This window comes from Giraffa tippelskirchi, chromosome 3 (genome assembly GCF_054371585.1).
Source record: "Giraffa tippelskirchi isolate mGirTip1 chromosome 3, T2T-mGirTip1v1.2.pri, whole genome shotgun sequence".
Classification (NCBI taxonomy): domain Eukaryota; kingdom Metazoa; phylum Chordata; class Mammalia; order Artiodactyla; family Giraffidae; genus Giraffa; species Giraffa tippelskirchi.
Genome location: NC_137277.1, coordinates 642,782 through 664,202, shown reverse-complemented (window position 1 = coordinate 664,202; position 21,421 = coordinate 642,782). Strand labels below are relative to the sequence as shown.

The window sequence follows — 21,421 nt, the reverse complement described above, 5'->3', positions numbered from 1 at the left end:
CTCCGTGTCCCTGCTCCCGAGCTCGCCGGGCCCTGGCCAGGCCCCCGGATGTGGGAGTTGTGTCTGGGGCAAGGTGGCTTAGGTGGGAAAACTCAACCTCTGTTACTGTATCATATTCTTGGTGCATCTCGCTGTAAGAAGGTTCTTGAAAATTTCATGTTGGGAAAAGAGAAAAACTCTGAAGTTGTCCCGTTCTTCTGATGCAACAGGAAACGTGGAAGTTAGTTTGGCGTGGGGCTGAAGAGGCTGGGGGACTCAGGTCAACTGGGATGGTGTTCTTCCAGCCCTGGTTGTTTCCTGGTCAGCTTCCTGCCTCATCCCTTGACGAGCAAATGTTACAGAGGAGCTGGAGAGAGATTGGCCAAAGTAAGAGCTTGGAGCTTTTCCGCAGAGCCTTGAAATGGGGGGCTTTCTCCCTGGGTAACTCTGTGTTCTTGACGCCTCATCCGAGGACCACTGACAACCTGCTAGAGCACATTCCAGAATCAGACAAACCAGGTGTGGGGGGGGCGGGTCTTCCCACCAGATCAGAAGTCTGGCGGTTTATTTAGAATTTTGCGTGTGTCTCCTTCAGAGTTAGCACAGCGCCTGTGGAAGAGTTTGGCAGTTTCTTACAGAGCTAAACATAGTCTCCACCGTGCAATCCTGCCTTCGTGCTCCCAAGTGTTTACCCAAACAAACTGAAACGTATGTCTGCACAAAAGCCCGCACACACGTGTTTACAGCACCTTTAGTCGTGGCAACCAAACCCTGGGTGCTGGCGAGATGTCCTCCCACAGGTGAGCGAGTAAATAAACTGCAGCACATCTGGATGGTGGAATATTATTCAACTCTAAGGAGAGGAGCTCTCAAGCCCTGAGAAATCCTGGGAGAGCCTCGGTACATACGACTAAGTGAAAGAAGCCAGTCTGAAAACACTGCCCACTGTGCGTGCTCAGCTCTCGGCGTCTGGAAGAGGCAAAACTAGGAAGACGGTGAAAAAGATTAGTCATTGCTGCGGTCCAGGCACAGAGGGGTCTGAGGGCGCTGAGACTCTCGTGTACAATAATGGCACACGTCATGATACGTTTTCAAAAACCCATAGGACACACAGGCCAAGAGTGAGCGCTGGCGTAAACCTGGGCTCAGGGGACAAAGAGGTATGGCTGCAGGTTCATCAGCTGTAATGAAGGCAACACCGTGGTCCAGATGGTGGAGGCCAAGGCCAGATGTCCCGGGTCCAAGTCCCAGCTTTGCCCCTGACTGGCTGTTCAGCCCAAGGCTGAATTAAGCTACTTAACCTCTCTGTACCTCCTTTCTTCGTCTTGGAAATGGGCTGTTCCTACTGCCCGGGGTCTCATGAGGGCTTCTTGTGCCGACGGAGAGGAGACCCCGGCCCTTGGTCAAAGTCCTGATTGTTGCTGCTCTCAGCAGCATCTGAAGCTGCACACGCTACCCCTGATTCCATGAAGCCCTGTCCGCTGCAGGCAGGTCGTGCAGCCCCGGCCCAGGACAGAGGCGTGGGTGGTCCTGGAGCGACATCTTTCCAGCTGCTGCCGGCCTGTGGCCTCCTAAGAGGCCAGGGCTGCCCCCCACCCCGCCCCTTCCTCCCTGGTCCTGCGCCCAGGCTGGCAGAAAGCCGTTCGTACCCTGCTCAAAAGACAGGCAGCCGCTGGCAACATCCCGACGCCCCCGAACACAAGCTCGAGGGGCGGTAGTAATGGTCACGATGACAGTCAGCCATGGAGCTGGGGACAGGGCCCCGGGCCCGCCTCTGTCTCCCACGTGCCGCTGGGCGGTCGCCGGCTCCAGCCTTCCTGCGAGCCTGCCTCTGCTCTCGTGAGTGTCCTGCGATGGGAACCATGTCGCCGGGGCAGCCCCTCGCTGGGGTCTGCAGGGCACCAGGCATCTCCCGAACTGGGCTGCTCCCAGTGCCAGAGTCCCTGCGCCCGTCCCCTTTGGGGACAGGCCCAAGGCAGCCTCCCGTCAATGCTGCGGTCCCTGAGCCATGGCCTCGGCCCAAAGCTGACTTCCTGGGCGGGTGGGAGCCGGGGCACTGGACCGGAGGGTAGGAGCCGGTAGGACTCAGTCTGGACAAGCCCTGTCCAGGAGGAATAAAATGCAAGCCAGAACTGCATCTAAGCAGCCATGTGTCTGAAAAAAGAAAGAAGGGAAATTAGTTCTAATATATCTTGTTGAACCCAGGATATCCAAAGTGAACTGTTCTCCACGGGATCTTCTGCATTTGGGGGTTTACAGCCAGAGTACATCTCCGTCTGCACTGCCGCTTCTCAGAGGCTCGGAGCTGCACGTGGCTGAGTGGCCGCTCGGGGGCCGTGCGGATCGCCCCAGCTCATGGGGCTGGGAACCAGCCCCTAATCCTGTGCTTCTAAGTGCTCGGATCTTTCGTGGGCTCCTTCTGTAGCAAGTTCCCTTTTGCAGCGAGGTGGAGATGTTTGTTAACAGCAATCACTGGGCAGTCTGCTTCTTGCTAAACGAGGCTGTACAGGGCTGAGGTCGCCACCTCCCTGGCAGCTCAGATCTTAGAGCCGTCTCATCCCATCCAGGGCACAAGCCGGGGTGATGGACTCTCACGGTCCCCAGAAGGAAATGCTCCCGCTAACCGCTAAGGCTGTCCTGTTATTAACAACCTCAGGTGCTGTGGTGTTCAGAGCGGCCTCGTGCACTCTGAGCAGGGCTGGCCGGCTCCAGAGGCCGACCAAGGCTGTCGCCTCGGAGGACACAGAGGGGTTCTCAGCACTGGTCAGGAGAGCTTAACTCTGTGGATGTGGACCGTGAGGAGCAAGTTGATACAAGAGTCAGAACGAACAGCATTGAAAGCTTCAGGTAGCCTTTAGGGTGTGTGGATCTTTCTGGCCAGAGTCAGGGTTCTGCACCCTTGACTTCTGACAATTCCCCGAACTCCGAGGGCACCTTCCAGCCCCCGAGCAGACAGGCCTAGGTGGTGAGGTGCTCGGATGTGTGGAAATGGGCTCTGAAATAAAGTGTGGTGCCCCATCCGGGCCACACTTTTCCTCAGCCTCGTGGGTCACACAGCAGCGTGGGGCCCCAGCACAGCCTGTGTTCAAAATAAACAAAAACTGAAATAGATTTTCACTGCTGCCGGCCTGTGGCCTCCTAAGAGGCCAGGGCTGCCCCCCACCCCGCCCCTTCCTCCCTGGTCCTGCGCCCAGGCTGGCAGAAAGCCGTTCGTACCCTGCTCAAAAGACAGGCAGCCGCTGGCAACATCCCGACGCCCCCGAACACAAGCTCGAGGGGCGGTAGTAATGGTCACGATGACAGTCAGCCATGGAGCTGGGGACAGGGCCCCGGGCCCGCCTCTGTCTCCCACGTGCTGCTGGGCGGCATTACAGCTCAGAAAGCTATATTCAATATCCTATAATAACCTATAATGGAAAAGAATTTTTAAAAAAATAGATATATACATCCCTGGTGGCTCAGATGGTTAAAAATCTGCCATTTGATCTCTGGGTCAGGAAGATCCCCTGGAGGAGGGCATGGCAACCCACTCCAGTATTTTTGCCTGGAGAATCCCATGGACAGAGGAGCCTGGTGGAATACAGTCCATGGGGTCACAAAAGAGTTGGACACAACTGAAGCGACTTAGCACAAATGCATGCATATATATGTAACAGAATCACTTTGCTGTATACCTGAAGCTAACACAATATTGTAAATCAACTCCCCTTCTATTAAAAATTCTTTAAAAAAAAACGACAAAAAAACGCTGATTAATGAGAACAGATTGCAGGGCCTGGCTTTAATATACTTACAAGAACAAGTTTTACTCAAGGGCTTTTGAAATACAGTTACGACAACTGGAATGATGATCTTTGAATCTCGTTAAACTAATCCTCAGAGCCCTTTGATTCATATTTTATTAATCCCAGTGTGAGTGGTTCCGTGCATTTGAAAGCCATAGATAGTAGTTTTAAAACAAATATGTCACTATTCAAAGCACCACTTATTATCTGTTTGGTTTCGGGCAAGTTTCATAAGCATCATGCGTCTCAGTTGGGTCCCCTAAAATCTGAGACCAGCAGTCGTTTCTGGCTCCCTGGGCCACACACGGGGTGCAGTGTGTCTGACGCAGCAGGAGCTGGGCGAGTGAGCCCTCCTCTCCAGGCAGGATCTGTGGCTCCTCCACTCGCTCAGGTCAGGCCATCGGGGACTGGTTGGACTCCAGCTTTTCAGGTCATTAGGGAATAAACTAGGGACACATTTTGGTAGGGTTTTTGTGCTTTTCATGTTTGTACTTTCTGAGTTTTCAGACAAGAACAGTCTTCAAGAGAAACTAAGGCCTCTCTGCAGGTCCCTCTGGCTCTCCTTGTCTTGTTGAAATGAGCTGTGAAGCTGCCGCATCCAAACATGCGCCCCCTGTTCCTGCCCACACGGAGGCAGGAGCGCGTCCTCCTCATGCCACGGCGAGAAATAGTAACACGTTAAGGAACGGGGTGGGCGGACATGCAGGAAGTTAGCTGACGTCCCAGGACATTGGCTTAGACGTAGGGGGAACATAGCCTAGGGGACCCTGGAGTCCGCTAGGGGACCCCAGAGTCCAGTCTGTCTGCAGAACGGCAGGTGGTTGTGCTGAGCACCTTTTGGAACCATCCACCCCGAGTCTTGGGGCGCAACCACGGTGAGCAACGCGTGTGCTCAGGCCCACAGCCTACCTGTGAGGCGGTGTCTCTTAGAAGTCCGAGTCAGTACTACCCCCTTCCCCAGGGTGGGGCAGGGGGCCTAGAGCCGCCTGCACGTCTCAGAGTCTCTGGGCTGGAGGGCGAGCCGGGGGCGAGGTCTCCAGGCCCATCACCAGCTGCAGCCAGCTGTTTCATTTCACTCAAATATTTAAACCAAATCTAAGACGTCACGTGTCATGTTCACCCCTAAACACATGTCTGACGCACATGGGCACACATGTGTACACTCACTTCTAACTGTGAAGGGCACTTTGTAAATAACCCTCAGACCTTGTATCCCAGGGAACAGTGTTAGCAACAATCCCCGAACATCATCCAACCTCAAGACTGTACTTTAGTTTTACTAATTTTTTTCTTTACAGTTGGTTTGAATCAAGATTCAGACAAGGTCCAGCTCTTATGTTTGATTATATTTTGCGTCTCTCTTCAAGACGCTTCGAAACGTCAGTCCTTCAGCAGATGCCCTCAGGCCTGTTGTGCAGCACAAGGAAACGAATTTTCCCTTTATCCTTCCTCCTCCTCCTCGTCATCATCTTTATTATTTTCAGCAAAATTCTGTAACACAGTTTGTCTCCAGGTGGGTTCGGAGGAGGAGTCCAGGGGGGTCCAGAGCTCTCAGGGGGCAGGAGTTCTCTGCGTGTCTGATCTGAAGGATCCCTTTCAAACCCAGCGACAAGCATCGCCGCCACCTCGTGTGCGAGGACAGCGTGTAAACGCCTGCTGCTGCCTGCCCCAGTCAGTCCCTAAGTGCAGTCGATGTGTTTGCTTTCTCACAGATCATCGCTTACCAGCCGTATGGGAGGTCCGTGGACTGGTGGGCCTACGGTGTCCTGTTGTACGAGATGCTGGCCGGGCAGGTGAGCTTCCGTGTCTCGCGCTCGTGTGCGGCCACGTGACGTGACGGCTGCAGGTCTGTCGGGGCCAAGGTCGTGCGACGCGGCCACATGGCATGGCCGGTTCTGGTCAGACTTCCCTGATCCCGGTGAGAGAGGGAGAGATGGTGCCAAGATCATCTGACTGCAGAGCCCCAGTTGACTTAGGGTGCAGACAGGGCAGCTTTCTCCTCACCCACTGAAGCCCCCACACACTGAGGACAACAGCGGCCTTTTGCGTTTTCGTGTCTCAGCCCGGGGCTGGGGTGAGGATCACAGCTTGTTTCTCTCAGAAACCACCAGCCACTGCGTGTGCGGAGACACAGTTATTGTTAAAGGAAGACGTTAGTTAAACCTGCAGAAGTGTTTTAATAGCTTCTCCGTCTGCCCTTATCTCTCCCTGGGCAATTCATTATAATTTTCACAGAAGTCAGCGAGGCTGAACCTCCTGTTGAGAAAAGGAAGATTAGACTCCTCTCAGCCATGTGACCCAGGTCAGATCACCACGGGCACCGCTGCCCGAGTCCTTCTTTCTAAGGTGTGGCTTCCTGTCCATATCCCTAGGCACGGGACATGAGCCGCCGTGGGCAGACAACCCTCCAAGTCGCAGTGGGTTAGCAACAGGGGCACGTCCGTCTCAGGTTCTCGGGGCAGGCCTGTGGGGTGGGGAGCTCAGCCCGCGGTCATCCACGGACCACGCTGCTCCCGGCTGTGGCTCCACCGTCTTTAGGGCCTCGGGTTCCACCGCTGCGTCCTCCTTATTCAGCTGGCCGGTGGAGAGGGGGACAGAGTGTTGAGGGGCCAGCCTGGAGCCCTGCATCTCTCCTGCCTGCACTGCACTGGCCACGGGCCCCTGAGAGGCAGAGGGCTGGCCACGAGCTTGGCGTGGGGCTGCAGGGCTGGGGAGCTCCAGGCATGTCTCAGCCGATTCTCCCGAGGATTCTGTCCTGAGCAGCTTCTGATGACCTCTCAGCCCTCAAGGGCTTCCCTGGTGGCTCAGCTGGTAAAGAATCCACCTGCAATGGGGGAGACCTGGGTTTGATCCCTGGGTTAGGAAGATCCCCTGGGAAGGGAAAGGCTGCCCACTCCAGGATTCTGGCCTGGAGACTTCCACGGACTCTATAGTCCATGGGGTCTCAAAGAGTCACACACGACTCAGTGACTTTCTCTTTCCCTTCAGCCCTCAAGTGTGCCGAGGGGTTTGCCCTCCATAGCTAATGGAGAGAATGTAAATAAATACCCCGAAGGAGTCTCTGAACCTTTGTTCTTGGGGAAGAGTCACCCTTTGTCTCTGAACCTTTGCTCTTGGGGAAGAGTCACCCTTTGTCTCTGAACCTTTGTTCTTGGGGAAGAGTCACCCTTTCTGACAAGTTACCTCCATCCACCCACTTATTATCCAGTCAATGTGGGTGCATTAAATGTGCCCGGTGATGGCTCTGCGCAGCTCACAGACCCTGACCTTCAGGGAGCCTGCAGTCTAGAGGAGCGTTTGCCGCTCGGCGTCGGCAGGGACTGGTTTCCGGACCCCGCAGACAGCCGGGTTCCTGGGAGGTGCTAGTCCTTCTGTGCGCGGTACCCCGCGTCTGTGTTGCTCAGTACCCCTGACACGGTGTAAGTACCACGTATGTGGCTGTGAATGCGGTATCAGTGCTCTGTGAGTGTTTGCCGGCCTGTGGCAAATCCAAGTTTTCCTTTTTCTGTATTCATTTATTTTTGGCCATCCTGCATGGCTTGTGGGATCTTAGTTTCCCAAAAGGGATCAAACCCGGGCCCTGGCAGTGAAAGCACCGCGTCCTAACCATTGGATGGCCAGAGAATCCCGAGTTTTGCTTTTTAAAATGTTTTTGACTTTTGTTTCACTTTCGATCTGCGGTTGGTTGACCCTGATAGCAATAAACTCAGACGAAGGGTAACAAACCAGGAGAGGAACATAGAGGCTTGGCGGAGGGAAGGTTGAAACGTCAGCTGGGTGCCCAGCGAGGACCTAACAGAGAAGATGAAGTTAGGGCCGGAAGGAAGGGAGAGGATGTCCACGTGTAGGTGTCCACGAGCCTTCCAGACTGAGGGGCAGCAAGCAGAGGCCCTGGGGCATGAGTGTGCGGTGATGCTGGAGGAACGGCAGGAAGCCGCGGGCGTGGCTGGAGTGGGGTGAGGAGGACCTGAGTCAGAGCGGGAGAGGGCGCTTGGCCCGGGGGCCGGGGGTCAGCAAGAGACCGCTGGTTCCTGCTGGGTGGGGAGACCCCACCCCCAGCCCGCGGGCTCTCCTTTCTGCTTTGATTGCGCCATACATCTCAGAGACACTACAACAGTCTCCTAAGTATTAAGAGATAAGAGGTTCTACCTATATTGGGTCATTATTTCTCAGTGATGTTAAGACTTGGTATAAAGGGGCTTGTGTATTATTTATTTAGGTCCCCTCCACCCCCACCCCATGGAAACATTCTTCTTAAGACTAAATACCTCAGTTTGTAAACACAGAAAAGCCAGTTCCACAGCAACGTTGTCAGCGAGACAGCAGCTGGCAAAGCCCAAGTTTGCCTCCATCCAGCTAGTTTCCCTCTTTCGAACTTTGACAGTAAAATGTGGTTGAATTGTCGGCCCCCGTGGGAGGTGTCTGTTCTCAAAGGCACAGAAAGCTGAGTTCCCCTCCTTGATCCACACGAACGACCTGACTCTGGAGTCCAGAAAGCAAGGCTGCTTTCACTGATTCACACTTGGCATATGGCGGCCGCGCGGCTGGGGGTGGAATGTCGGGACCCGTTTTCACGGGCGCGCATTACAGGAGAGACGGGCTGGTCATTGCCGGCCGGAGCAGACGGTCCCAGCTCAGGCCTGTGGCCAGGTCGCCTCGCCACCCCTTCCATCGCCCTGTTTCCCCTCCTTCCCCAGGCCTCCCTGGGGCGTCCTCCCCGGAGAGCTCCTCCTGGGCCGGCCCTAAGGCCAAAACAACCAGTGGCGCCAAAACACTCAGACTCGTGTCCATGGAGTCAGTGATGCCATCCAACCTTCTCAGCCTCTGTCCCCTCCTCCTGCCCTCAGTCCGTCCCAGGCCTTACAAATAGCTGAGAAAAGGAGAGAACTGAAAGGCAAAGGGGAGAGAGAAAGATATAGCAACTGAATGCAGAGTTCCAAAGAATACCAAGGAGAGATAAGAAAGCCTTCCACAGCGATCAATACAAAGAAATAGAGGAAAACAATAGAATGGGAAAGACTAGAGATCTCTTCAAGAAAATTAGACATACCCAGGGAATATTTCACGCAAAAATGAGCACAATAAAAGACAGAAACAGAAGTGGTAGGACCTAACAGAAGCAGAAGAGATTAAGAACAGGTTAACAGATTAATTATAATTTATTTGCAAATCATTAGAAGCATTACTCAAAAGCATTTTCCCTAAAGATTTTTGGGGTTGCCCAGGGCAAGATAATTACAGGGACAGAGGAAAAAATGGAAAACACACTCAACCACCAATCTAATTAAAGGTAATCAGCCCGCGAGGTGTGCAGCCCGCATGTACAAGGAGCCCGCTGTTCCCTGGTGCCGAACTGGACCTGCGGGCCCCGAGAGTGAGCCTCTCGGCCTAAGTCGCCCCCTCCCTCTTTTCCGCACCAGCCTCCGTTCGACGGCGAGGACGAGGACGAGCTGTTCCAGTCCATCATGGAGCACAACGTCTCGTACCCCAAGTCCTTGTCCAAGGAGGCCGTGTCCATCTGCAAAGGGGTGAGTCACAGGCCGGAGATGCCTCCTGGCGTGTCTCAGAGGCATCCTGGGGGCCACGCCCATGCCCCCGGGTTTCAGGTGAACCCGGCACCTTTCTTGTGACAGACAGCCTTTGCTTTTGTGAACCACGAGTCTTGGGTTCAGAGCATTTTGGTCCAGGCAGTAAGCAGGCGTGTGATGCCTGTGATACGGCACCCTGTGTGATGCTGGCCTGCGACACTTCAGCACACACCGTGTGTAGCGACTGCGCCTCTGAAAAGCTTCGGTTAGTTGGCTGTGCCGGGTCTTAGCGGTGGCACACGGGCTCTCCAGCTGGGTGCAGAGCCACAGGAGGGCAGGCGCTGGCGTCGGGCCGTCCTTCGCGCCCACCCCCGGTGTTTTTCTGGTGGATCTTTTTGTTTCTTTTTTCAGTTGTATTGATTGTAACTGACAAACAAAATGGCCTGTGTTTGAGGCCTAAGTGTGACGGCCGGGCCTATGCGCACAGTGTGAAAGGCTCCCACAGCTGACCTCACTCGCTCATCCCCTCACGTCACCTTTTTTATTTTTTTGGTGAGAAGGCTCCGGTTCGGTTGTCAGCGGGTTTCGGTGCACAGTCCGGGACTGTCCACGGCAGCCCCCGCGTTGCCCTGTCCCACGTGAGAGCCTCTTTCTCCCCCGCCTCTAGCTGATGACCAAGCACCCCGGGAAGCGGCTGGGCTGCGGGCCCGAGGGCGAGCGGGACGTGCGGGAGCATGCCTTCTTCCGGAGGATCGACTGGGAGAAGCTGGAGAACCGCGAGATCCAGCCGCCCTTCAAGCCCAAAGTGGTGAGTCGGTGCCCAGCCCTTCCTCCCGGGGTTCCAGGGGTTTCTCCCGGAGGGGGGGCGCCGGGGACCCCCAGCCTGCGGTTCCCAGCGGGCCTCAGTCGTGTGGTCTGAGCAGCGTTGGGGGTGCCCATGGCCCCCGCGCCCTCTACAGGCAGCAGAGCTCCCCCCAAACGATGTGAGAACCGGGGCAGGACCCCCGGGCCGTCTGCAGCTCTCCTGGCTCGGCCTCGGCCGACAGGGGCCCCAAAGCGTAACGAGGCCTCAGCCGGTCCAGCGGCGGGCCTGGGCACCGTCCGCACGTTGGCCAGGCCCCGCCTCAAGGACTGTGTCCGCCTCGTCTCCAGCAGGGTGCCTTCGCTTACATTCTTCCTGTATGACCTCCCCTCGGTCCTGGTCATTGTTCATTTACAAATTCATCCATTTAACCCTCACAACAACCCAGCGAGGTGGCGACTGTGGGCCCTAGTTTACAGCTGAGAACACTGAGGCACAGAGAGGCTGGGCCACTTGCTCGAGGACACACAGCTGGCAGGTGGTGGAACCAGGACGCGGCTCCAGTGTTCTGGCCCCGGGACCTTTCCCTGTTGCACATGGCTCCATCTTCACGCCGCATCTCAGCCGGGATGGGGGGGGCTCCCAGAGCGCCGGGGAGCAGCCCTGCTCAGGCGGTGTCAGGAGTGTTCACGGTGCTGGTTTGGCCCAAATCTGTCTCCTCTGACAGGGGCCGCCCGAGCCTGCAAGGGGACCCTCCCGGGGCGCCGAGGTGCCCCCGGGGTAGCTTGTGGCTTTCTTCTTAGAGCAGCAGCTTTCTCATCCAATCTGCTTATGTGTCCTCTCCTCCAAGAATAAAACTGCTGCTGGTGAGCCCAGGGATTTTATTTTTCCAAGGTATTTTTTGCACAAACTAAAGAAAAGCTGAAATTAATCGGGTCAGTTGACTTCCTCCTGAGTCATCATTTCAAGTAGGGCCCTCGTGTCTCTGCCACCCAGCTTCTCCATAGCTGGTCCCAGCTCTGAGTCAGGAAGCTCCCGTGGGAGCGGATCCCGCCTCCAGGTTGCAGAACCTGGTGTGAGAGGGGGTTGGATAAAGACAGTGGTGAAGGTTGGTGCAGGCAGGCTCGGTGGAGTATTCTGTCAGGGATTTTTCTCTCTCCCCTTTCACGTCTATTCAGGCTTTTTAAGTTAAAGATGAGAGGTATACAACAGTGTACAACCTAGACATCATATTAAAAAGCAGAGACATTACTTTGCCAACAAAGGTCCGTCTAGTCAAGGCTATGGTTTTTCCAGTGGTCATGTATGGATGTGAGAGTGGGACTCTACAGAAAGCTGAGCGCCGAAGAATTGATGCTTTTGAACTGTGGTGCTAGAGAAGACTCTTGAGAGTCCCTTGGTCTGCAAGGAGATCCAACCAGTCCATCCTAAAGGAAATCAGTCCTGAATATTCATTGGAAGAACTGATGCTGAAGCTGAAACTCCAATACTTTGGCCTCCTGATGTGAAGAACTGACTCATTGGAAAAGACCCTGATGCTGGGAAAGATTGAAGGAAGGAGAAGAAGGGGACGACAGAGGATAAGATGGTTGGATGGCATCACCGACTCAATGGACATGAGTTTGAGTAAGCTCCGGGAGTTGGTGATGGACAGGGAGACCTGGCATGCTGTGATTCGGGGTCGCAAAGAGTCGTACATGGCTGAGTGACCTGAACTGAACTGATACAGCGGTATCCTGTGCGTGCATCCTAAGTTGCTTCAGTTGTGTCCGACTCTTTGCGACCCCATTGACTGTAGCCCACCAGGTTCCTCTGTCCATGGAATTCTCCAGGCAAGAACACTGGAGTGGGTTGCCATGCTCTCCTCCAGGGGATCTTCCCGACCCATAGATCGAACCCGCCTCACGTCTCCTGAACTGGCGAGCAGGTTCTTTACCACTAGCGCCACCTGGGAAGCCCACAGTAGCATCCTATTCACAGCTTAGTTTCTGTGCAGCAACAATGTAGAGACACGGGCTGACCCTGCTTTGCCTGTTGCTACTGCTGCTAAGTCACTTCAGTCGTGTCCAACTCTGTGCGACCCCACAGACGGCAGCCCACCAGGCTCTGCTGTCCCTGGGATTCTCCAGGCAAGAACACTGGAGTGGGTTGCCATTTCCTTCTCCAGTGCATGAAAGGGAAAAGTGAAAGTGAAGTCGATCAGTCATGTCCGACTCTTAGCGACTCCATGGACTGCAGCCTACCAGGCTCCTCCATCCATGGGATTTTCCAGGCAAGAGTACTGGAGTGGGGTGCCATTGCCTTGTCCGAGGTGCCTGCAATTATCTGCGTGGCGCAGCTGGAGATCAAGTTTGTGCATGTAAGCTTGGGAGGCTCATCTTGGTTTTATTTTTTAACGTTTTTTGGACCCTCTGGTGAAAGCTTTTTCCAGGATCACTGACGTCCCTCGGAGAGTTGAGATGTTCTACCTCTAGGCCGCCACGGAGCTCATCTGGAGGGACTGGGGTCTCCAGGTGTCCTGGCCTTGCGCATCTTCCTTCCTCCCAAAGCTACATCCCTGAAGCTACACCCACGAGCCTGGAAGATGTGGAATCCCACTGCCCGGTGCACCTAGCAATGGCCCTGGGCCCCCAGGAGGCTCCGACAGAACTCGCCCTCTTGGCAGCATTAAGTGCAGGCTCTGCAGTACAGCATGGCCTGGGTTCTGTTCCGGGTCTCACGTGAAGGATGGCAGGGAGGAGAGTGACCACGGCCATTTCCCCCGGGGTGGGGCAAGTCTGGAGGCTCAGGGGTGCACCTGCTCCCTCGGCCCCAGAGGTGGGAGAACCTGTGTGAGGGTGGAGAGCCTTTTCCAGGAGACAGGCCGTCCCTCGTGTACTGGTTTATCTGGAAAAACCAAAGCAGAAGCAAAGCCAGATGCTGCGCTACCATACTCTCTCCTGGAGCCAAGGCAGCCACGTAGCTTCCTCTATGGAAAAGGAGCACAAAACAAGCTGGTTTCAGTTTTCTCGTCAAGGAAACACAACGAAGCAAGAACCTCAGCTTTGCCTGATGAGCTGAAAGACAAAGCTGAGTCATCGAAAGAGGCTGTGTCCCAAAGATCTCATGTAAGAAGGTCCCAAAGGTGCTGCCCCTGAAAGGACTTGTGTCCAGTTACTAATGAGAAATGAGAGGATCTGGGCTGCATCCCTGTGACATCCATAAACAAGGAGGCCGCCTGCCTGGCCAGCACCCGAGAACTCCCTGGAGGAGGAAAGCACTTTGTTTGTTTTTCCTGAAAACACGAAAGGCCCGAGTCCTCATCCCTGCAGCCGCCCTCAGAAGCACATGTGAGCCCGAGACTCTGATCCAGTGTCACTTTGCATTTTGTAGGCTTTTATCTTGATTTATTATTCATGGTTGGATGGCGTCACCAACTCAATGGACCTGAGTTCGAGCAAGCTCCAGGAGATGGTGAAGGATAGGGAAGCCTTGGCGTGCTGTGGTCCACGGGGTCACAAAGAGTCAAGACAAGACTGAGAGACTGAACAATTATTCATGTGACTGAAAAGCCCGAGAACAGCATTCACATCTCTGTTCAGCCTGCCCACAAGAAATAACCATTGATGTGAATATTCTAATCAGAGAGTTAATTGGTGCTTGTCTTCTTGAATTCTATCCGCCAGCACCAAGGAGCAGAACAGCTAGTTCATGGGTCAGCCAAAGCATCCACTGCACTGAAATGGTGATCAAAAATTAATCTACAAGGTGAACGCTGAGAAATACACCCAGGATTGACAGGGGAGCAGAAACTTTGGAAACAGGGCTGTCTGTATCAGGTGGCCTTTCTTGAGAAATTGCTATTATTATTTTACCTAAAGGAGACGGAAAGCAGAAAAGAACTTTCATCTGGACTGTGATGAGACAGTCGGATTCGCCTCCAAGTCCTTTATCTCACAGGGTCCTCAGTTTGTTTAGGTAGTCTGATGATGGTTTTATTATCTAAGTTAGTGCAGTGTTAATATTTTTAATTTATTTTGAAATAATCATACTTCAGAGTTGCAGAAGAGCTGCAGAGATTGCTGAACCCCCTTTCCCTGGACCCCCTAGGTGTTAGCCTCCCACCACTCCGTGTCTTTCTTCCTCCGCGTCTCTATGACGGCAGGGAGCTGAGGACACACATACATGTATTTTCTTTTCTGAGTCACTTGAGAGAAAGCTGCAGGCTCACACCTACATTATTGCATGTGTATTTCCTAGAACTAAGGGCTTCTCAGCCTTCACTGGTGGTACAGGCGATAAGAATCTGCCTGCAATGCAGGAGACCCAGGTTCGACCCCTGGGTCGGGAAGATCCCCTGGAGGAGGGCATGGCAACCCGCTCCAGTATCCTTGCCTGGAGGACCCCACGGACAGAGGAGCTTGGTGGGCCACAGTCCATGCGGGTCGCAGAGTCGGACGTGGCTGAGCGACCACACGGTCACTTTCAAGGGCTCTCAACGGTGCTGCAGTCTAAGAAGGTGCTTACGCAGGGCAGCAGCCGCCCTCCAGGGAGGAGGAGGAGGACTGGAGTGGCTGACTCAGGGCTCAGTGCCGAGGGAGCCCGGGGCCGTGTCTCCTCAGCCCTCCCCGGTGGCAGGTGGTTCCTTCTTGGGGCCTTTCCATGGAACAAGCTGCGGTGATGCTAATTAAAATCAAGATGCTCAAGGCTCTGGGAGCATCGCCGACAGCACAGGGACACTAAGCAGCCTTGGGGGGCTGGAGTCTGCCATAGGTGACGTGCTGATGTTGATTTAAGCCTGGAACCCACCCAAGACAGCATCTTCTTGGTTAATTGGAGGCAAGAAGTCTTCCTATTCCTTGGTAATTATGCTCCCAAATGCTGTTCTGCTCAAAAGAGAAATATGAAGAAGTGAGACTTTTTAAAATAATTATCGATATGAATAAGCAGCTCTCTTGCAAGACCAAGGGAGCTGTGGGGTGGGGCAGGAAAGTACAGACCCTCGGTCACTGGCCATGGGAGTGACCCGTCCCGTGGCCTGGAGGAAGGTTCCCCACGATGCTGCTCAGGACAACAGCCCTCCTTGGAGAAGCAGCCTTGAACGCTGTAAAGCTGGCTATTAGTGTAAAGAAAGACCAGGAGGCATGTGTGTTTTTATACCAGAGAATACAGGCCGCGATAAATTGGAACCTCTGCTCTCAGACAGGCAGGCCCTCACCCTGCAGGAACCCGCCCCTTCATTGTGTATGTTTACGGGCAAAGTGTTCAAGTGTTAGTAGCTCAGTAGTGTCCAACTCTTTGCAACCTCATGGACTATAGCCCGCCAGACTCCTCTGACCATGGGATTCTCCAGGCAAGAATACTGGAGTGGGTTGCCATTTCCTTCTCCAGGGGATCTTCCCAACCCAGGGATTGACCCCAGGTCTCCTGCCTTGCAGGCAGATTCTTTACCATCTGACCCACCAGGGAAGCCCCATTTTATGGGCAAAGTCACCCATAAATCAGCCACCTCCTGACCAGGAGTGGCCTTCCCTAAGAGGCTCTGTGGGCAGGTGAGAGCAGTTATGTTTCATTTTGTCAGAGACTTAGGGCCCGTCTCCAGAGAAGGCAGTGGCAACCCACTCCAGTACTCTTGCCTGGAAAATCCCATGGACGGAGGAGCCTGGTAGGCTGCAGTCCATGGGGTCTTGAAGAGTTGGACACGACTGAGCGACTTCACTTTCACTTTTCACTCTCATGCATTGGAGAAGGAAATGGCAACCCACTCCAGTGTTCTTGCCTGGAGAATCCCAGGGACGGCGGAGCCTGGTGGGCTGCCATCTATGGGGTCGCACACAGTTGGACATGACTGAAGCGACAGCAGCAGCAGCAGCAGGGCCCATCTCCAGGGAACGCTGGCAGGAGGTGAAAGAGGCCCCAATCCATTTTTTGGAATTATCATTAAAATACACAGTGTATGTGGGGAAAGAGGCAGTAAAGCCACAAGGAAGGATGTAAGATGAACAGTCGCGACCACCCTCCCCACGGACCATGCCCGCTGCTCACTTGCTTCTGTAAGCTTCCACAAGGCTGCGTGCGTGCGTGAACCTTCACACGGAGATCCATCTCAGGGGTGTTCCAGGTGGCTTGTGTGACCCTGTGGCTCCGCTGCACGGGCACTGACTCTTTTCCAAACCCTCCTCTGTCCATTCTCCCTCTCCAGACTTTCTGCACCAAAATGCACTGGCTTCAGTGGGCGTCCAGGCCTTCGGTGAGCACCTCTTGGAACCTTGGGTGATGCGATGAACAAACTAACCGCACTGCCTAATCCTGGCGTGTGCTCCCGCTTGCCTGGGTCATGCACGGAGCCCCTGCCCTCTGCATGCTGGTCTTAGGAAGCACAGATGCCCCGGTGTCCCAGCCCCTCTCCAGAAAGTTCTCTGGTGTGGACGGGACCTCCTGGAGGTGCCCGCTCGTTCCTTCCGCTGGTTCTTAACTAAATGGAGAGTCGGAGGCTGAGCCCCACTGCGAGCGGTGTGCCCCCCGCCCCCTCTGCTGGGACCACAGTGCAGTTCGGCTTCCCAGACCGGGCCGTAGGATGTGGGCATGGCTCCCGAGACGACACTGCTGCGTCTGGTCCTCAGCAGATGGTCCCCGCCTGCAGGGAGCGTCCTCCCCGCGCCGCGCTGCCCACCTTCCCTCCGGCTTCGCTCCACACCCTTCCTACCGCGCCGAGTTTGGTTTGGTGTTCTGCTCTGTTAACTCTGTTTTGGAGCTACTCACACTCACCCTTATCCCCATGCCGGTGCCCGTGGGGCTAACCTCTGTCACCAGGACACTCAGGTGTGAAGGACAGGCTGGAGACCAGCATGTGTGTGTGCTGTGCGTTGTCGCTGGCCTCTCACAGGCCGGGGTCCCAGCTGAGTGTCCGAGGAGCAGGCACCATCTCTCCCCTGCGGCCCTGTGCACAGATGCAGAGGCTGTGAGCTCCGTGGGGCTCCAGGAGGGGAGATCTCATCCCAGGCCCCCTGCAACCACCCTCCTGGTGTTGTCGCACTCCTGCCAGCCTGACCTCCCGGATTCATTTCTCTCGTCAATGATTTTACCAAATGGACAGGAGCGTCCAGAGAACCAGGCGGGCAGTTCGATCCAGAGCGGGGGTTGGGGTGGGGGACACAGGAACGTCCAGTGAACTAGGCGGGCAGTGCTCCATCCAGAGCAGGGCGGGAGGCGGATTATTAATAGTTCATTCATCCGTCACGAGTTAGCTGCGTGCCCGGTCCCCACTGGGTGCCCGCCGTGCGTGGGGCGTCTTGGTTCTGTGTCAGACCTGATCACCGACTCAGGGTCCCCCAGCTGCTCCTCTGACCTCACGGCAGCCACGGGAGGTGGGTATTCAGGCCCCATCTTCTCAGGGGGGCGTGTGCGCCTACGCCGGGCACTTCACCCCCTGAACCCCCACCTTCCCTGGGTGTCAGATGCACCGCTGCAGACATAGAGCCTGTCTGGACTCGGGACTGCCGAGGGGGCCGTCCAGCACACATGCCAAGCGTGGGCCACCTCCTGACCGCCACAGCCGCCCGCACCGTGTCTCTGTCCCAACCAGTTGTGGGGGCCCCAGAGTGTCCAGAGGTTTGTTGCTGTTGGTCGGTTTTCCTGATGAATCAAGTGTGGCCCCTGATTGATTCTCGGGAAGAAACTTCCCATCCTTTCTTCCTTGAAGAGCCTGGACTCTGAATGGTCTAGCGTAGGCCCTGCACGTGCGGGTGGGGTGCTGGCCTTCGCTCCCTGGGAACGTGGAGTGCGTGGGAGGCGGGACCCACGTGGGACAATCGAGCGGCCTCCACAGTGACCGCAGGGGCCTTCAGCACACCCTCGGCCCCGGCGCCCCACCCAGCGGCCACTGGTCTGAACATCTTCCAGTTAAACAGCAAGTGGTCGCTTACGAAAGTAGAAACCACCCAGAAAGGAGAGCCGCCGGTTGGGAGGACATTACCCTGAATTCGTGATGTGCTTTCCACTGAGACAGTGCTGAGGAGCAGATTTTACATGATAAGAGGGTGGGGAAAGCTTCTGGAAGACAGGAAGCCCTGTGAGGGCGGCGGTGAGAAGGTACAGCCCCAGCCCGGCCGCGGTTACAGACCCGACGGCCGGTGTCCCGGGTGACACCCGCCTTCAGGGCGGCCCAGGGCAGGCGCGCGACCGCTCTCCGCGTCTTGCAGATGAGGAGCTGGGGTGCCCCACGTCCCAGCTGTGCCCTGTGAGAGGCGCGGGCTCTGCAGGCTCAGGACCACTGCCCTGCGGTCCCTCTGGGGGAGGAGGAAATGGTCGCTCGGTCACCAGGGCACCCCCAGGACTCTCTGTCTCAGAGTCGCCCTGGGATCCGGAATCCCAACCTGCCGCCCCTCTGGTGGCTGGAGTGTGAGCAGGACACCCCTGCCTCTTATTCGGGGGTCAGGCTCCCAAGCGGAGCTGCCTACGTTGCTGTGTTTCTCAGACCCCTCCCCGCAGGAGGGCAGCTCTGCCCTCAGCCCCATCCGCATGAAGTGCCCGGTGGGCCCCGGTGAGCTCCATGGCCGCCTGTCTGCTGGTTGGCCGACGAACCTCCATTCCCTGAGCCCGGGAACGAACAGGCCAGTCTTGCCTCCATGCTGACCCCATCCTGGCTGAAGATGAATTTGGGGGCTGAGGTTTTCAGAACCTCCCAGCTGGAAGACAAGAATAACACAGCTTTTACTTTGCTATAATACAGCTGCAAAGACCCACACATGGGACAGGCCCCCAGCCTCTCAGGTCGGGGCGACTGTGCGCCTTCCCGCCCACGTCCCGGCCTGCCAGCTGGCAGTCCCGTGGCCCCGAGCGTGTGGTGTCTGTCCTCGAGGCTCCGAAGGGCGGGGTGGAGTGTGGGCGGAATAAAGGAGACCGAGTCCTTCCACTGCGGCCATCTCCCCGGAAACGCCGTCCTCCCGCCTGGCTTCCGGGTCCTCCCGCCTGGCTTCCGGTTCCGGGCTGTTGGACGACTCACACGCGAGTGAGCCGGTGAGCGATCGCTGTGCCTGGCTCCAGCTCTCCAGTCGCTGCTCGGCGCCGCAAACCCTCCAGGGCTCCTCCCGCCAGACCGGCCTGAGGCCCCGGCCCGCCCCGCAGAGAGCTGCCCCCGGGGTCGGTGGCGGAACACCTACCGACCTCTCCTCTCTCTCCTCTCTCCACAGTGCGGCAAAGGAGCAGAGAACTTTGACAAGTTCTTCACGCGAGGGCAGCCTGTCTTAACGCCGCCCGACCAGCTGGTCATCGCTAACATCGACCAGTCTGATTTTGAAGGCTTTTCGTATGTCAACCCCCAGTTCGTGCACCCCATCTTGCAGAGCGCGGTATGAGACTCCCCGCTGGAAGCCTCGCCCCCAGCCCCCGCCCCCGACCCCGCCGTGGGAAGCGACCCCCACCCTAGAGTTTGACGGCCTCGGCCCCGTCCCTGTTCCGGTGGAGGCCTGAAAACTGTAGGGTGGCTGTCCCAGCGCGCTCGGCTGTTCAGGGCCTCCCAACCAAGAGCGTCAGCTCAGCGGAAGATGACGTCACGTCAGCATCCACTTTAATTACGTAGAGGTGACATCTGGCGGGGCGGGGGGGGGTGACCCTTTTTGGAAAGCAAACAGACTCTGGCCCCCCCCTTTTTTTTTTGGTACAATTTGATGTGTTTCCCAAACCCTCTGTTGATTTTCACCATCCGGATTTCCCGATCAGAGATGTTCAAATGAACCCACACGGCCTAGGGGGCTGGAAACGCCTCCACCCACGACGTCTTTGGAATAAAAGAATGGGGGTCCCAGAGCGCGAGCGAGGCAGGACTCGGGGGTTGGGGGGCTTCAGAAAACCCGCCGCTTGTGTCCTCTGCCTCCGTGGACACTGTCCCCAGAACCCGAGAGGCCTGGGGAGAAGTCTAGTGCGGTTTGCAAGCTCACTGCTCCCAGGGGCTGACGGTTGTAACCCGCTCATGGTTATGGTCCTGCAGTCACTGGTTTAGAAAAAGAGAAAGAGAACCCCAGATGGGTGTTGGGGGCGTCTGTCCTCTTGTACCCAACCTGGTTGATAACTGTCTTGCTACTTGCATTTCTTTTTAAGAGGCCAAATCTTCTAAGGAATACGCTAAATGAGCACAAGAAATCAGATCACGGACAGACCAGTGTGTGTATGTGTGTGTGTGTGTGTGTGTGTGACATTCATGATCTCTGGGAGATGACTCTGGATCCAGGGTGCCATCAGCCATCATGCCACTACTCACAGTGTTGTTAGCCAACCCCGTCCACACACTGCTGTTTCACTGCCTGCTGCCTGGGAAGTGGAAGCGTACACCCCACCCCTTTTGTACTTATTTATTGAACCGGTTGCGGTGTCCATGAGAGTACGATGTACAGTCAGCTCACCCGGTGTTGCTCCAGCCGCAGCCCCAGCACCGAGTCCCCCTGTCCCTGTCTTCTGAGATGAACAGCGGTACAGCTTTGGTCCCCCGGTCCCCTGGTGTGTCATGTTGAATGACACGCCCGGAGCTGTACAGTCAGGAAAACTCGATGCATATCAGCTCAGAGGTTTTATTGTTGGAAGGATTCTAATATGTTTTGCAAATGCATCATGCAATGAACTTTGCATGTTTATAATAAACCTTAATAACAAGTGACTATATTATTGATATAATCGTATCAAGTATAAAGAGAGTGTTATAATAATTTTATAAGACACAACTGTGCTATATTTGTGAAGACTCTTGTTTCTAACTGGCTTTTATGATTAAGTTTTAGCTTCCTTCCCCTTGCAAAGCTTCCTCTTCCACACTTCTGCTCTGTGTGTACCCAGCCTTGGCACTAGAGCGGCTTTATTAATTTTTTATTGCAGTAGATCTAATTTTGAAAGTGAATGGCTACTTTACATGATCAATAAGGCATATATATGTATAAATATTTAATTCTACCTGCAAGCAGAAGTTTTGTTTGGGAGATAATGTTGAGGTGAGACCCCCCCCCCGCCCTTGGTCCCCGAGCACCATCTGTGCCCTGGTCCTGCGTCACTCTCCCTCCTGGGGCCGCGGGGACCATCCGGCTCCAGGGGACCCTGGCCGTGGGTGCCGCTGTGGTGTCGTCGCGGCCCCAGGCCAGACTTGGTTCGTCCGTTCTGTTCCCTCCTGCAGCCTTCCTGCTAACGCGGGAAGCCCTGCCTGACATGGGTGCATGGACACCCCGGGAGCATGCCAGCCCTGGCACAACCTGCCGTCCGCTCCGCACCTGCAGACTTGGCGAGGCCAGCCACCCCGTCGTGGGACACGGCCAGGCCAGAGCTGTCTGCAGACGCTCTCGGGGGGCCGGGCACTCTCTCCGTGT

General features: G+C 55.7%; 1 protein-coding gene and 1 long non-coding RNA gene across 4 annotated transcripts in view; one reads left to right on the top strand and one right to left on the bottom strand.

Moving 5' to 3' along the window:
- PRKCA (protein kinase C alpha) overlaps positions 1-20,724 on the top strand; it is a 289,903-nt gene extending 269,179 nt beyond the window's left edge. The window contains exons 14-18 of one of the 3 annotated variants that reach the window (XM_081580771.1): positions 5,477-5,557; positions 9,185-9,292; positions 9,960-10,100; positions 16,276-16,323; positions 19,265-20,724. In XM_081580771.1, coding sequence (XP_081436897.1) covers positions 5,477-5,557; positions 9,185-9,292; positions 9,960-10,100; positions 16,276-16,323; positions 19,265-19,429 — 543 coding nt within the window. In that variant the 3' untranslated portion in view covers positions 19,430-20,724. Of the gene's footprint in view, positions 1-5,476; positions 5,558-9,184; positions 9,293-9,959; positions 10,101-16,275; positions 16,324-18,246; positions 18,266-19,264 lie in introns of all 3 variants that reach the window. The other 2 variants (XM_081580774.1, XM_081580772.1) reach the window with 2 other exon arrangements.
- Positions 14,085-19,024, bottom strand: LOC145542270 (uncharacterized). Its single transcript, XR_014079733.1, has 4 exons — positions 18,657-19,024; positions 16,842-17,013; positions 16,119-16,341; positions 14,085-14,959 (listed from the first exon to the last, which is right to left on the bottom strand). It is a non-coding gene; the product is annotated as an uncharacterized LOC145542270 (long non-coding RNA).
- Positions 20,725-21,421: the final 697 nt, after the last annotated feature.